Below are 14,831 nucleotides of genomic sequence, written 5' to 3'. Positions count from 1 at the left end.
CTCTGATCGAGTAGTAACTTTCGAAAGGCCAGAAGATCCTGTGTAGGCTGACTTTAACTTTATGGTTAGGGGTTACTATTGCGAGGGCAACCGTTTTGGGACTTGTAATAGCCAGTAGAAAGAATTTCCCAAAAAATTTGAAATCCGTGTTCAATTATTATTGAAAGAATAATAGTTACGAATCAGTAGCACAAATCTCTTAAATCTTTTACAATACTCGATTTTATCGGACACTTCTGAATTTTGCCTATTAAGATCCGCTAGAACAATATGGACGAAAACAACATGTGTAATCCCAAAGCAAATGAACGTTCAAAGAAACTGGCCGTTAAAGTCAACACCACTAAGTCAACGCCACTACAAACGAAGGATATTCCATCTTCTTCCATCTCCATTTCAATTCATCTTTTTCTTCCCGACAATGATCGTAGCCTCCCAATCAAGCACAATCTCACCCTCTCCAAACACCTCTTCCAGACGCTTCACAAGTGCCGCTTCCACCAATCCCCCATATTTCTCCCTCTGCTCCTCATTCCAAAACGTAGCCGTGATCATTTTGAGCATGGGAACATAGACCTCGCAGTACTTCTTCGCGCTCTCATGCCTCGTGTGGGACTTCACCCTAGTAGTTTGGACATCCTCAAAGCCGTGGCTGCGGATTTGCTCCACCATGAACGAGGTCAAGTGCCACTTGCGCGGCCCAGTGTCCTCCTCGGAAACAAAGGCGTTGCAGAACTCGGGCCAGGTTGGGAAGTGTGGGGGTGAGGGCAGGCTTCTCACGGCCTCGGCAGTGTATTCGAACCAACCAGTAGACTCCCAGACCGTCAGGGCAAGGGTCCCTCCAGGGCGGAGGATACGATTTTGCTCTGTTTAGAAGGATCGTTAGCGTTTAGCCATGGAAACATAAAGCCTTGGGATGGACAAACCATCGAGAGCGGTGTGTGGTTTCTTCAAGCCGACAAACCCAAAGTTCGTGAGGACGTGCGTGAAATGATTGGATGGGAGTTTGGTGTCCTTTTTCTGTCAGTGCTGACCAACATTCGAAGTGGTAGAGCTCAAAGGGGGAAAATACATGGGTATCAACAATTTGAGTCTTAGCGCCCTTCCATCCATATTCCTTGATTCTCTGCTCCACTGTAGCAAGCATGGGAGCAGAGATGTCGCCGCAAAGCAGCTCCAGGTTGTCTTTGGCGTCGTTAGGGAGAACGTCATAGAGATGTAATGAGACTATGGCTGTGCCGCAAGCATTGTCAAGGACAACGAGTTGCTCATCGTGGCCAACCTTGTCAAAGCCTGCCTGTAGCGTAAGGGCGCGAGCGTAGTGGCTAGTGATGTTTTCCGCCTCTTTGCGGTAGCACTCAACAGCTTTCGGGTCGTTCCAGTCCATTTTTAGTCCCGGTGTGGTGAAAATTGTTCGATAAAAAGATGGTCTTAGGAATGTCGATCTTGGTAGTCTTCTCAGAGGTTGCAACAAGCTTGTCATGTCTCTCCTAACTGCTGGCAAGCCTCGCGGTCTTTATAGTCTGCGTGCAGCACTTTCGGAGATTTATGTTAGCCCCTGCCCAGTACATATGGAGACATCAGGAAGGCGGGGGATTTTGGGAAGATCAACGATACAATGACTGTAACTGTCAAGTATCTACACGCAGTCACGGTTTATTGGGTGACGCTTCTCAAAAAAGTCTCCGGCAGGATTTCAAATGTCTCCGGGGGCCAATATGACGCGTCAGTGTCCCAGGACGTCCATCATCTATTCGTAGGGGCCAAAGCGTTTATCACATGCTTGCGTCTTTTTTGGGGTTAGTGGGTAATCGCCATAGCGTTGTTGATGGCTTTCAGACATCGTAAGAAAGTATTGCTACAGACTGAGTATATTCTACAAAGCAAACTCTAGAAAGCGGGCGGGCCCGGGTTGCCTCTCGCCCTTGCCATCAGCAGGCAGTCTCTAATTGTCATCCTCATCCTTAACGGGGCGGTCCATGCCAGTCATTCCAGCCTAAGCTTCCACCGCAGCCGCTTCCGCCTCCTCTGCAGCGGCTTTCTTCTCCTTCAGAGCCGCCCTCGCCGCCTCCAAAGCCGCCTCCATATTCTCCACATCCTCCTCTGCCTTCAAGGCCTCGAAGCGCAACATCGCCGCCCGTATCACGAGATCCCTCGCCACACCTGCCTCCGTGGGGGCGGGAGGGGCCTGCTCAACAGCAGCAACCCTCATAGCAGCATTGTTGCGCCTTCTGCGTCGTGCCTGCGTCTCTGTCTCCCCATAATGCGGGCGAACACCACCACCACGCACACCGAGTATGCCGCCATGCCCGCCACCGCCGTATCCACCTCCGCCGTATCCGCCACGGCTGTATCCACCACGACCATATCCGCCATGGCCGTATCCACCGCCGCCGCGTCCACCACGCCATCCGCCACCGCCACCGCGCCCGCCGGGGTTGTTGTTGTTGTTGTTGTTGGCTGCGGCCTATGAAATATGTCAGTGCAATGTTCCATCGAGTGATAGTGTTGAATGGCAAAAGGCACGAGTGGAGAAAGGCCAAATGCACAGGGTACCATGAACTTACAAAGCCGTAACCGCCGAAGTTGTTCGAATTGAATGACACTGTAAACGATAACGTCAGTGTATGATCGCGACATCAAGATTTGTTTGCGATGCGAGAGCGTGAGGGTGAAGAAGGTGAAGAGCGTGAAGAGCGTGAGATGCATGAGACATGGAAAGCAAGAAGTGAGGTTTGTGAAAGTGAAATGCGTGACCGTGAACAAGAAGATGAGCGCAAGCGTAAGCGAGAGCGTGAATCAAGACAGGACACAAGAACATGAAAGGCAGCCCGGAAAAAGAAGCAAGAAAGCGAACAGTGAAGGAAAGGACAAACATACTGTTGGCGGTAATTGTGTGAAGAAGAAAAGAAAGAGAAGGAGAGGAAGAAAATAAGAATCCATATAGGACCTGGGCACTGACGCCTCGCTTAGCTTTGGGAAGGTGCGCTGCTGGGGGCACGTAGGTGTGACTGCCTGTTTGGGAAGTTGAGCTCGGTGCGGGTGCGGGCCGGAGACGGGGGTTTCGGGGCCGGAGACCGGAAGTGAACAAGGAGGCGTGATTTGCTGTGCTTGTGTGCCATGTCTTGGTCTTGTTACAGATATATCGCATAGAATTATCTTGAAAAGGAACAATGAACTTAGCTAAAGGATCCATAATGTAAATAGCGAAGCCTATTGAGCACTTGTCCACTTATGACTTTTTGTTTAGACATACGAAGAGCATCCTGGTACTAAAGTACGCAGAAAACTTTGCCATTTACTTTCTGTTGTCCATCTTTACCTTCACCTTATTGTCGCTTCCGTTTCTGCTGCCGTATTCATGCGGTCACAAAAATGCGTCACAACACAGCATAACTGAGCAAACGCAACTGTGACGTCGAGACGGAACAAGATGATGCGCAACGCAAAAAGATGGACGAGAAGTCCGCCGTGTCATGCGGTCGGGATGCAGCAGTTCGTGGCAAACGCGGAGCACGTCGGCACGCGCGGGAGAAAGAGAGCGGTCGGTTGGCTGAGCTTGCCTTGCTTTGCCTGCATTGCTAGGTCGGCATGCCGTCTACGCCGTTCATGCCGCCCATGCTACTGCTGCGCAGCACGAGCTGCCTCTCCGCTCTAATCTGTGCTCGCGCGGCGACGTGCATATCGGGTCCTGGTGCAGCGGGTACGGCATAGGTAGTACAGCACAAAATGGGGTGCCATGCACGCTGTAGAAAAACAAAATAGTGGCGTGGTGTTGTGCGACAGTGCTAGACGTGAACTTGAAAGGGGCGTGTGCATGGGTATACAATAGATATAGGTGAATTTGATCACCAATATCGAAAGCCGTCTTCGTGGTTAGTTGGATAAGCCTATCTATACCATTGAGCTTTTGCCACATATTCCGTAGGTAACGTCCGCGTGTCGTCCTCGTCGCTGTCGCCATCTCGCTAGGGCTCCATCCCGCCCCGCCCCGCTCCGCCCGCAGCGGAAGGTCAATAATCTCTTCAAGCCTCGACGAATGCTTACCATATCATACTCCATGAATCAACTCAGGCCTCAAGAAAGGAATCGAGTACGCCTTATTTAAGCGTTTTTGTCTCTGGATTCTGCCATTCATGCGACTGCACGAACAGCTCCGGGGGGAGTCGCGGTAGTAGTTTCTTGACAGCGTCAAGAAAATTCTCATACAGCTGCCAGGCGCTCTTTCGGGTTGGCTTGAGAGGGCTTTGTTTGGTTGACATCTGGCGTTTGCGAGAGGGCTGAGGAGTCCTACAACTCCGCGCGCGGAAGGCAAACGCGTTCATTTCAAACACTCCTTATGCTTGCGTGAGGTCAAGAGTCGTGCGCATCGGAGCATTGCTAAAAGAAGATGGAAATTACCGCGGAGAATATCCACAAAATGGTCTGAGTTGAATTGTTGAGGAGAGGATGCTATGAACACAGGCGCGAAAGATGGTCGCGGAGCTGATTAAGTTTCCACACTAACCAAATCAGGCATTGAGCACCACGACAAACTATCCTACGGCTGATAACCAATAAAAGAAATCCAACTATGACAAACATAATTCGTTAAGGCGCAGTAATCAAAGGCCACTATCTTGCTTTGGCCACACATTGCTGCTGCTCTTGGTGTAATCATCCCACTTGTTACAGGTGGATTGGAAGTCCCCGGGGAGGCTGATTGAGGATTTGCTCTCTAAAAACTGTACACCGAGACCTTCGCTGATGTGCCAAGACTATGAGTCATCAGTGACCTTTGCATCCCGACAAAATTGAATGGTAAACTTACAATGTGGCAGTGCATCAGCCACGCACCCGGGTTGTCCGTGATGAATGCTATGGCCACCCACCCGCCAGCGGGCAACAGGATGACGTCTCTTCGCGTCGGATTGGTCCAGCGAAACGTAGAGGGACTACTGTTTACGTCGAATTGTCCACCCGATTTTGCGAGCACCAGGAAATCATGCCCTACCATAGAATAAGTAAATGTTCGCCCACAGTAGGATTAGGGGGAGGCCCGTACCGTGCAAGTGTATAGGATGAGGGATATTCGCCTTCCCTCCTTGGACCTCTTGAATAATCCAGTATGTCCAGATGCCTTGTTGTGGGATCTCGATAAGGTTGTAGGTCTGGGGAAAATCGCTCTTCCCGTCAGCGACTAACTGCAACGTAGGCTGTTCCCAAGCAATGTCAATAGCTGTAAGATTGACCCCCCAGAATACTACGTTTTTATTGTTAGTCGTGACGTTGGCGACGGTTAAGTCCACGTCGAGTGATTTGACTTGGTCGAGGAACGTATCACTCGGCACGTTGTTTGGTGCAAACGGTGTCGGTAAAGGCTCATTACAATCGCCAGGCTGGGAACCTCCCGTACTAGTAGGGTCTCCTGATGGTGCGCCAGAGTAACTAAAGATTCCTGCAAAGAAAAGTTAATAAAAGTTCGAAATTCATGGAAGCACATTCAGACCTCGACCATAGCCGTTATTCGCACTCGCACATCCCGTTGCTACTTCAGCACGAAACCAGTAGTTGCCAACAGTCTGGTTGGCGGTGATAATAACGTCGTAGCGCTGCCCGACGGCCATGAGCAGCCAGTTGGTAGTAAAGGGAACGACGCTGACGAAGTCATTGTTAATCACATTAAAGGGATGGTTGTCCAACGAGACGTAGATGTTGTTGTCGACGGATGTGTTGATCAGCCGCAGACGGTACTTCTTTCCCTTGGTCATCTGGACGGAGCTATATTTTCCGCCGCTCGAGCTCTTGGCCGTGCCGTTGACGAGAATATTGTCGCCTCCCGGGCCGGGTCCACCTCTCTGGAGGGCAGCATTGAAGGCGTCTTCGATCTGGAAAGCAGTGTTGTAGTACCAGTCAGTGATGGGGTAGGCTCCAAGATCGTAATCATAGTTAGCCGAGGCAGGACCGTTGATGATCAGCTGACCGACGGCACCATCGCCATACTGCGTGCTGAAGTGAGAGTGGAACCAACTGGTGCCAAACTGGGTTGCCTTGAAAGTGTACGTCTTTGTGTCACCGGGTGCCAAAGGGCCTGTCACTTGTCAGCGCACCATAAGGGTGAAATTGTATCAGGGTGAACTTACATTCAGTGATGCCACCTACGCCGTCATAGCCGTTGGTGTTTAGCTGACGCACACCGTGCCAGTGTACGCCAGTGCCGTTGGACTGCATCGAGTTTTTGACCGTGACCGAAATAGTATCACCCCAGTCTGTAACGGTTAGAACAATAAAAACACTTATTACGGCCTAGGAAAACCTACTGGCAACAATGGTTGGTCCAGGATATTGGTTGTTGAAAAGCAAACACACCCGATCCCCGTGACCGTCCGGGTTACATGTGGTATTGGTAATTTCGAGAGATGCCGTGACCGTCTTTCCCGTATCAGGCCATTTTGCGTCAAAGTCGGTGGCGATCGAAAACCCAGGAGCCCAACATGACCTGCTGAGAGGCCCGTTGGTGCAAGCGGGATCAGCGACTCTGGAAGTTGTTGTTGCCGCTTGTCGTTTGACCATCAGATCACCAGGAGGACCTTTCTCTCCCCACAATATGTGGTCCGCTGGGATTTCGCCGGCAGAGGTAAGCGCTGAGAATGCCCAAAGGCACGCGCTAACCCACTCTACAGCACGCATTGTGGGTGGAAGACGGATCGAGGAAAAGAATGGCAAAGGCAGAGTCGTAAAAGAAATGCTCGAGTTCACAAAGCAAAGGGCGATGCACTGGAAATCAAATGCAGGGGAGCTACCACCATATATACTTACAATTCAAGGTCAACGATGCAAAGGCAACAGGCATTTGCTAGCGTGCAGTTCCTCGCATGGGCGAAAGACCTGAGCCGCAGCGCCCCTTCAGCTCCCTGGGGCTAAACTTGGATCAGTGCTTCCAGGCCACGCTAGGGCCGCGGACCGGTTCTCGTGGCGCTCAGGTGGGCTGCTGTCGGCGGAGACATGCTGTCATATGCCGATTATTCGGGAAGTCTGCGACGCTGAGTGGCTTGCCACAGGTAACTTCACGTCGAACCGGCATCGGCATACTATCATTGAAAGCCCAACCCGGTAATACTGCCGATGATTTGGCGCGCGAGAAAGGAAAAGTCTAAAAGCGAATGCACTTTGTTCCCTAGCACAAAATCCCGTATAGCTCGCATGGCTGATGGAGCACTGGTCGCGCGTAATACGCGTCAAAAATGTACAGCGTCGGCCAAGGTACGCGGTGACATGTGGTTGGATGCCTTTGCAGAGCGATCATGTACTGCAATCTCAAGCATCCAGGCACACAAACACATGCACGTGCGTCCCCAAGGGCGAGCTCTGTTGAGGCAATGGTGCAGATACCTGCTGACCGGCTGCTGTCCCACCCCGCCGAAATGAGGGTACGACTGGGTGCCGCCAAGGGCAGGCTGAGATGTCTGGACTGCGGCGGCTTGCAAACACGAGCGGCTAGGTTCGACAAAAGAGTGGAGTGGCAATGAGGCTAGAGGTGTGGAGTTGGGGCTTGGGGACTGAGGTTGAGGTCTTCGCTAGCGCGCCCTACGTACGCGAGCCGCCAGGCCGCGCGGGGTCCCCTCGTCCTTCCACGCTTCTTGCAACTCCACGCCCACTCGATCTCCGCCACGCCCCAGCCTTAGCGACTGCACGTCGTACGAAGGCGAAAACGACGCCTGATGAGTCGGCGTTTGCAAGCAAAATATGCCCGTGGCATAGCACGACATGAGCCGCGCACGTGAAGGCGGGGGTTGATTGCTAAAAGTAGCAGCGTCACACTAGCTTTGGTGGCTTCTGGATCCCCACGTCCAACTCCGACGACGACGACTCCCGTCAGCCACTCGGAGCTTTCCCGTCGATCGCCTAGACTCTCGCTAACATCCGTCATCATTAAGCGATATTCGCTTGTATGGAGAAGAAGAAGAAGAAGAAATTCAGTAAAGTTGTTGGTAGTATGTGTGTGCTGAAGACCTTTTTACTCACATCCAGGATTTAGGCTTGCAGCCAGACAAGGAGATTCCCTAGGGACTGCTTGTATCCTTCCCTGTCTCGCTAGACGGCGAATCTCGGTTGACGGTGACGGACGTTACGTTACTACATGCACGGCGCGGGAGTCCCTGCCCATCATCGCTTATTAACCAACTCTCTTCTCTCCCGCTACTGCGTCTCGCGGCTTGTAGACTCCGCCCGTTCCGGTAGGCCAACATCTTGACGCAAGACAACTGATCATCTCAGACTAGGGCAGGGAAGGCACTGTCGTATTCGCCCCCAGTTGTCACCGCATGCCGAATCCTCACTGTCGTGCCAGCTTTCTGGAAATGTTCGCAGCTGGACGGACTGTTCGAGACATCCTTACGGAGGCTGAGACTCGGCAGGGCAGTTGTTGACGACGACTCAGCCTCTCGGGCCGCCCAGGCATCAGCACAACCCGTAGGACGTACAACTCAATAGCTGCATGACACCATAGCCGGACCGGGCGTAGTGTCGTGTTCGCTTCCAACGTCGCGCCACGCCTGCGAGCTCCGGCGCGTGGCTGTATTATCCTTTGACCTATCTTTGCCTGCTTTGGACTTCTCGGGCGCGTCTCCCGCAACCTGACGCCATCTCCTTGTCAGCGAATCCGAAATCCTGGGACGTACGACTGAGAAACACAGCGTCGGGATGCAATGATAGGTGGGATTCGCCCAGGACTTGGCCATGTCGCCGCACTGGGGTCAGCGTGACAAGCTAGGCGTGGCTTCGATGTGGTTCATTGCCTGTTGGGAATTGCTTTGCACTGCCGTGAGGCAGCTCGCACCGTTCAGGAAATACGGGAAGCTGTGACTGGGCATCATCGACCTGTTTCCCATAAATCCTGAGCCTCGCACGTTGTGATTCCCTTTCCATCCCCGTCTACCTCTGCCCCTGTCCATCCTTTGCATCCTTTTTGCTTTTCATTCAGCCCTAAAGAATTCTCCAAACTTCTCCTTGGCCATGACTGGTGCAGGAATCTTGCTCGGCAGCATTGCCACGCTCTCCCTACTTGTTCAGGGCGCTCTCTTGGACAATACATGTCGTTCATACGGCATGGATTTTCAGAACGGTCAAAGCTACTTCCAGAACAGCTTGTCTACAGACCCCTTTACTTTCGTACAACAGTTCGAGGGTACTGCATCCTTCCTCAAGAGGAAGTAACCACTCCAACTGACAATGAGCCAGGTTGCCAAAAAGACATATCCAACAACCTCTTGGTCGACCCTAGCGGGGATCAAATACAATGCTCGGACACGCCTTTGCAGCCTGACGATACCGATCAGATGTCCACTTGCCCGATCTTGAAGAACCAGCTAGTATCGGGTGACTGGTCAATCATTATTATTTCCAACAATGGCGACGACGGAGAGCCAATCGCCTACCAGCGAGACTTCTCACTCAACGTTGGGCCACAAAGCACGACAATTGTTACTCCCACCGGTATGTTCAACGTCACAATTGACAGAATTTAACTGATTCCTATATAGTTCCGCTCACTACAACATCTACTCCCGTGATAAGCGCAGTAACTACCGAGACGGACATTGTGAACACCACTCTGCCTCCATCGACTACCACTGTACCCCAGATAACTATCATGAAGACCGTGACAACTACCCCTAAGCGAGTCACCATCACCAACACTGTTACCCTTGCCACAATCACTATTCCCAGGGTCTCTCTATCTGTCGTCAAGTCATTCGTCACCAAGACAGCCAGCTGCCATCTACCCCAAAGGCAGCCTTCCCAGGATCCTCCGTGCAAGATCAAGCCCACCATTGCTGGCGTGACTGCATCAGCTATGGAAACAGCCACGTCCGCCAAGTTCCGACAGGTCCGAGACATTGAACACAGCATCAACAATAACATTACCCACTTCCTTATGGAAAGGAGAGAGCGTCTGGCTGCCGCTCATGCGCTTGAAAAGCGTGCGCCTGATGTCGAGACGTTAACCGTCACTGAGACCAACACGGCTAGGTGGACCACGACAACTACCGTTGTTACCGCACCTGCCATTACTGTGTACTCGACATTTGTCGTCAACAGCACCAGCACCGTCACCCCACCCCCGATCACGGTCCTCTCTGGCAAGACTGTGCTGCCTCCAGTCACTATCACCGCGCCTACGCCGACCAGGACAAAGACCAGGTTTGAGATTGCACGGACAACGATCACAAAGTCCCAGACTTTGACGTATGTTACTATCCTGCCAAATGATAAATGTTTGCTAATACTATGTGATATGCAGCTGGACAATCACCACGACCACGACCCCAGCGGCCAGCAAAACGGCCTGCAGGAAGGCAGGCGGTGTCTTCTACCGCAACTGAGCCTAGCTATTTCCAAGTCATTCACGCAAATTACGAAGCATCACTATTAGACAGGGGAGCAGGAAGCCTCCTGCCCCATCACGACTCTCCTTTTACGAATCTCAGGTGTGCATACATACCACGACGACGGCGTGTCGCATTCTCCGGTGCAAAGCCTCACCGCATTCGCGCTTTTAGAAAAGCATAGGGCTGGGCATGGGTTGTTGTTTTTTTGTTTTTTCTCGCTTCATCTCCTAGGCGGTTATGCACAGTCAGTCAGTCAGTCAATCCTTAACCCGGGCGTGCGGGGTGGAGTATTGTCGGATCCGGGCGGCGCGGTTTAAATTAAGCAGATGTTGTTTTTTCTTATTCTCACCGCTTCTCTAGCAGGGATTGTGGCGTGTGGGCGCTGTCTGTTTGCCTTGAGGCGTTGATGTAGATTGCTTTATCCTACAGTGAATAGCAAATACGAATACTAATTGAGCGGGAGTTCTTTTGAGCTGTACGGATTAGGAATTTGGATGTATGCCACCACAAAAAGCATGATACCAAAATCCATACTTTTTCGTACCGATAAACCAAATCAGTCACATAGGTACTCACCCAGGCCCACTCGCATGCAGCACCTCGCGTGTAAGGTCACAGCACATGGGCGCCAGACAAGCAGCGCAGCGTCAGCCAGCAGCACGCACGCACCCCAGCACCCCAGCATCCCGGCAGCGTCAACCACAACCACAACACCGACACGCCGACACGCCGACGCGCAGCCGCTCGCCACGCGTCCTGGCGCCCCAGTCCCGCGTACGTACCACAACCCACGCCATCACAGCCTGAAGCTGAACGTAGCTAAGGTAAGGTAACCCCTTGTACCTTGTCGTTTGTGCCTTGTCTTTCGTGCCTTGTCCCCTAGCAGCCCACGCGCAGCAGCAGCTCCAGCCCCAGCCCCAGCCGCACGTCACACAGTATACAACAGGCAGTTAGGCGTAGGCGGTACAATTCGATACGACACGACACGATACGATAGGCAGGTCTCTTTGTGCGTGCGTGCCTGCTTGCCTGTCTGTCTGTCTGCCTGCCAGCCTGTCTGGGCGGCTGCGCGCGTGCCAGGGCGCCGGGTGGCGAGGCGGCTGCATGACGCGCTGCCGCTGCGTTAGCTACGCCACGGCCGCGCACGCTCGCAGGAGAGGCGTGCGTGGGTGTTGGGTCGGTGGCTGGGCCACGTGGCCGGCGGCGGCGGGGGCTTGCGGCTGGGGGTGGGTGATGTGGATGAAGAGAGGTGGTGGTGGTCGGGTGCGTGCAGGATTGAGGGGGTTAGGGAGTAGCGTGGGTAGCTGTGCGGGATTAGGGAGTGAGGGTATGTAATCGAGTAGGTAGAAGGGAAATAGAGGCAGAGGAAGGAGATGATATGGATATGCTGGATAGGATTTGCATGGTGTTGAGTCGCAGATCCTGGATGACGTATGATCGACCGATTGCGGCTGTCATCATCGGCCAATTTCCAGGTTCAAGTGAAACACCAAGTAGTTACGTCGCAAGCCCATTGTCACTCCCTACGCTCCCTAAAGCATGCGGTAACACTGCTCCCTCAATCCTCTGCATCGACACTTCACCATCCCATCCGTCCATCGCGCAACCATGCAGCCCCGTCTGTTGCACTCGCTCGCGCGCGCCGCGCCAATGGCCAAGCCCCCTTTCAGGGCCTCACACTTCCAGACTATCCTCGCGAGGACTTCGTCGCCGACTCAGCGCCTGTCCCTGTCACCCCTGACATGCCGGAGATCTATAACGCTGGGCAAGAAGCAACGCATAGAAGAGAGAACCGGCACAAACTCGTATGCGCAGCCGGCCTCTGAGTTGAACCAGGAGGTCACTGAGGAGGAGACAAGGGACTACGAGGAGAAGGTTGTCGAGGACACCAAGGCAAAGCAGATCCGCACGCCATGGCACCGAGAGGGGTCGGATCAGCCGCCAGTTGCGCGGCAGCGGTCCGCTGGCGCCATGACGAAGGGTACGCTTGCACCCTGGCCTATCCCACATCCGGGGCGTCTGTTTGCTGACACGGCCACTATGCAGGAAAGCTCTTGACTACGCCCAGTCGCATGCTCAAGTTGATACTACCTCTCTCGACGAAAGACCATAATGACGATCGCAAGAACGTCGAGCCTCTCGCTCTCCTCGTACACCCCCAGCAGCCGCTCTCCTACCTCGAGCGGTTAATTCAGTCTGAACTTCCTAGTATAAACGTAGATGGAAAAGACAAGATACCCAGCGTCTATTTCCGCGCCGAGGACTCGACGCAAGACGGCATGCAGCCCAAGAAGACGACGCCGGTCGAGGACCGGAGTATAGCTAAGGAGGAATCCCACGAGGATATCGAAGATAATGATAATAATGACTTGGAGAACCCCGACTCCACCCGTATCGGGGGACAAACTCACAAGACGGGCAAGCTGAACCGCAAGACGCCGGAAGAGGTAAGTGCATAACCCAATCGCACCCCACACCGTCACCAAAAACTGATGCAGTCCTCCCTCCAGGCCAACAAGCTGCGCGGCGGCTACGGCGAAGGCGGCGTCGAATCCTACAGCGGGCTGGGGCACGAAGCGCCCACGCACAAGACGAGCGAGCGGCGCTTCGTGCGGTGGTCGACGTCGACCGAGATCGGCGACTTCATCCGGGACGCAGCGCGCGGGCAGGAATTCGCCGTCGAGATCGAGGGCGCGCCGTACGACATCCGCGTCGGCGTGCCCAGCTTCAACGACCGCACTTACTACCTGCGCATGCGGCTGCGCGGGTCGTGCAAGAAGATCGCGGCGCTCGCGGACGTCAAGCGCGAGTGCGACCACCTGGCGCATAAGGGCGCGCAGCGCGTTGCTGTGGGCGGACTGGGTCTCGTGCTTGCGTGGTGGGGGACCGTGTACAAGCTGACGTTTGGCACCGATCTGGGGTGGGACGTCATGGAGCCCGTCACGGTAAGTCTTTTCCTCACATTCTCCGCACCCCCTTCCTCTCTACCGCTCCTCTCACCCGCACCCCTCCCCGCCAACTAACACCGCGCGCAGTACCTCGTCGGCCTCAGCACGCTGATCGGCGGCTACATCTGGTTCCTGTACCACAACCGCGAAGTGTCGTACCGCAGCGCGATGAACTTCACCATCTCACGCCGGCAATCCCGCCTGTACAGCGAGCGCGGCTTCGAGCTGCAGAAATGGGAGGCCCTGATCGAGGAGGCGAATATGCTGCGCAAGGAGATCAAGATGGTCGCGAATGAGTACGACGTCGAGTGGGATGAGCTGCAGGACGAGCACGCGGAGAAGGTCGCGGAGGCGTTGCGCAAGGATCGCGAGAGGAAGAAGGAGGGTAAGAAGGGTGGGGATTCGGAGGGTGGGAAGGGTGAGCAGGATTAGCTGGTGGGGTTGCTGGGAGTGGAGGGGTAATGATTGTGGGTTTACGGCTGGGGGGAAGTGTCTTGCTTTTTGTGAGCGGCATTATTGGCGTTTTTTTGATTGGGCGGTTTATTGTGTTTGCTGGATGACTACACTGCCTAGATATTCGGTATGGTATGGCGAAGAGCTAGATGAGATGGGATGGTAATCGGATCGGATCTTTGAGACGAAGCTGTTGGTGCGTTTGTAAGTCATGGTGAAGGGTCCTCGATAGGTGCTTACCTATAAATATGCCCACATCCGTCTTTCTCTTTCTCTTCCTCTTCCTCTTCCTCTTCCACGCTTCACTGAGCACAGCAGCTCAAGACAGCTAAGACCTCACTAGGTTCTCAAACAACACCTGTTAGCTCGTACGGAGGTGCTGCGTCTGTCCATCCCTCTACTCCTCCCCCCTGCCATTCAATCAGCCAGTCACTTACTCACTCATTGCATTACCCCCTAGGCACTCTGCTCCTAACCATTCACCCACGTCATCATGGCTCACCACCACACCCCCCCCGTTCCTGCCCGTCACTATCATACTCCACAGCCGCGCACATGCACGCCAGCGTCCTCGAAGAAGCGTTCTTGCACATCCCTGTGCAGCTAGCTCACCCCAAGTCCCCGCGCTCAATTCGTGGAAAGTAGCGGAACAGCGAGCCAAGTCGGCGGATGTTGAGAGGGCTTGAGTGGGTACCGGAAACGCACAAGAGGGGTGTGGGGTGTGAGGTCCTGTCGCTGTCGCTGCCACTGCCACTGTAGTAGAGTGAGGCTTCTGCTTGCGCAGACGCTTTTAGCCCATTCATAAAACATGTCTGTAGTATATATAAGACCACGACACAGCACAGCACAGCACTTCTCACTACTCACTTCTCACTCCTCATCTCAAAGACGATTTCCCTGTTCACGACATATCTATACCATACGAAGAGGCGGTGGGGCGCGCGGCCGCTGTTTATCGAGAGAGAGAGGCGACAAGGCGTATCAAGCAGGGTGAGAGGGGGTATTGCGGTTGTTTTGGTATGATATTCATCTCTTTACGCTGGTGATGGCGCGCCGTATT

The 14,831-nt window shown here is 53.7% G+C and overlaps 5 protein-coding genes across 5 annotated transcripts; 2 read left to right on the top strand and 3 right to left on the bottom strand.

Moving 5' to 3' along the window:
• Positions 1–216: 216 nt before the first annotated feature.
• On the bottom strand, positions 217–1,682 carry K452DRAFT_291496 (uncharacterized protein). The gene is made up of 3 exons (XM_033541190.1): positions 1,073–1,682; positions 927–1,014; positions 217–866 (listed from the first exon to the last, which is right to left on the bottom strand). The coding sequence occupies exons 1-3, from the start codon at positions 1,385–1,387 to the stop codon at positions 397–399; spliced, it is 873 nt and encodes a 290-aa protein (XP_033393394.1). The 5' UTR covers positions 1,388–1,682; the 3' UTR covers positions 217–396.
• Positions 1,683–2,078: 396 nt separating this feature from the next.
• On the bottom strand, positions 2,079–2,839 carry K452DRAFT_100800 (uncharacterized protein). Its single transcript, XM_033534899.1, has one exon. It carries the CDS (start codon positions 2,707–2,709, stop codon positions 2,209–2,211), a length of 501 nt encoding a protein of 166 aa, XP_033393393.1. The 5' UTR covers positions 2,710–2,839; the 3' UTR covers positions 2,079–2,208.
• A 1,765-nt stretch (positions 2,840–4,604) lies between these two features.
• On the bottom strand, positions 4,605–6,552 carry K452DRAFT_235542 (multicopper oxidase; the record flags this gene model as incomplete). The annotated part of the gene is made up of 6 exons (XM_033537444.1): positions 4,605–4,757; positions 4,811–4,989; positions 5,045–5,437; positions 5,489–6,070; positions 6,123–6,248; positions 6,300–6,552. The coding sequence occupies 6 exons, from the start codon at positions 6,550–6,552 to the stop codon at positions 4,605–4,607; spliced, it is 1,686 nt and encodes a 561-aa protein (XP_033393392.1).
• Positions 6,553–8,994: 2,442 nt separating this feature from the next.
• K452DRAFT_301847 (uncharacterized protein) lies at positions 8,995–10,364 on the top strand (the record flags this gene model as incomplete). The annotated part of the gene is made up of 4 exons (XM_033542504.1): positions 8,995–9,166; positions 9,220–9,474; positions 9,522–10,227; positions 10,283–10,364. 4 exons carry the CDS (start codon positions 8,995–8,997, stop codon positions 10,362–10,364), a joined length of 1,215 nt encoding a protein of 404 aa, XP_033393391.1.
• A 1,513-nt stretch (positions 10,365–11,877) lies between these two features.
• Positions 11,878–14,050, top strand: K452DRAFT_278362 (uncharacterized protein). Its single transcript, XM_033539362.1, has 4 exons — positions 11,878–12,351; positions 12,417–12,817; positions 12,881–13,315; positions 13,406–14,050. Exons 1-4 carry the CDS (start codon positions 11,979–11,981, stop codon positions 13,748–13,750), a joined length of 1,554 nt encoding a protein of 517 aa, XP_033393390.1. The 5' UTR covers positions 11,878–11,978; the 3' UTR covers positions 13,751–14,050.
• Positions 14,051–14,831: the final 781 nt, after the last annotated feature.

This window comes from Aplosporella prunicola, assembly GCF_010093885.1.
Source record: "Aplosporella prunicola CBS 121167 unplaced genomic scaffold K452scaffold_28, whole genome shotgun sequence".
In the NCBI taxonomy this organism is placed as follows: Eukaryota; Fungi; Ascomycota; class Dothideomycetes; order Botryosphaeriales; family Aplosporellaceae; genus Aplosporella; species Aplosporella prunicola.
Note: the sequence above shows the minus strand (reverse complement) of the source record. Positions and strands in the feature narration are given on the sequence as shown.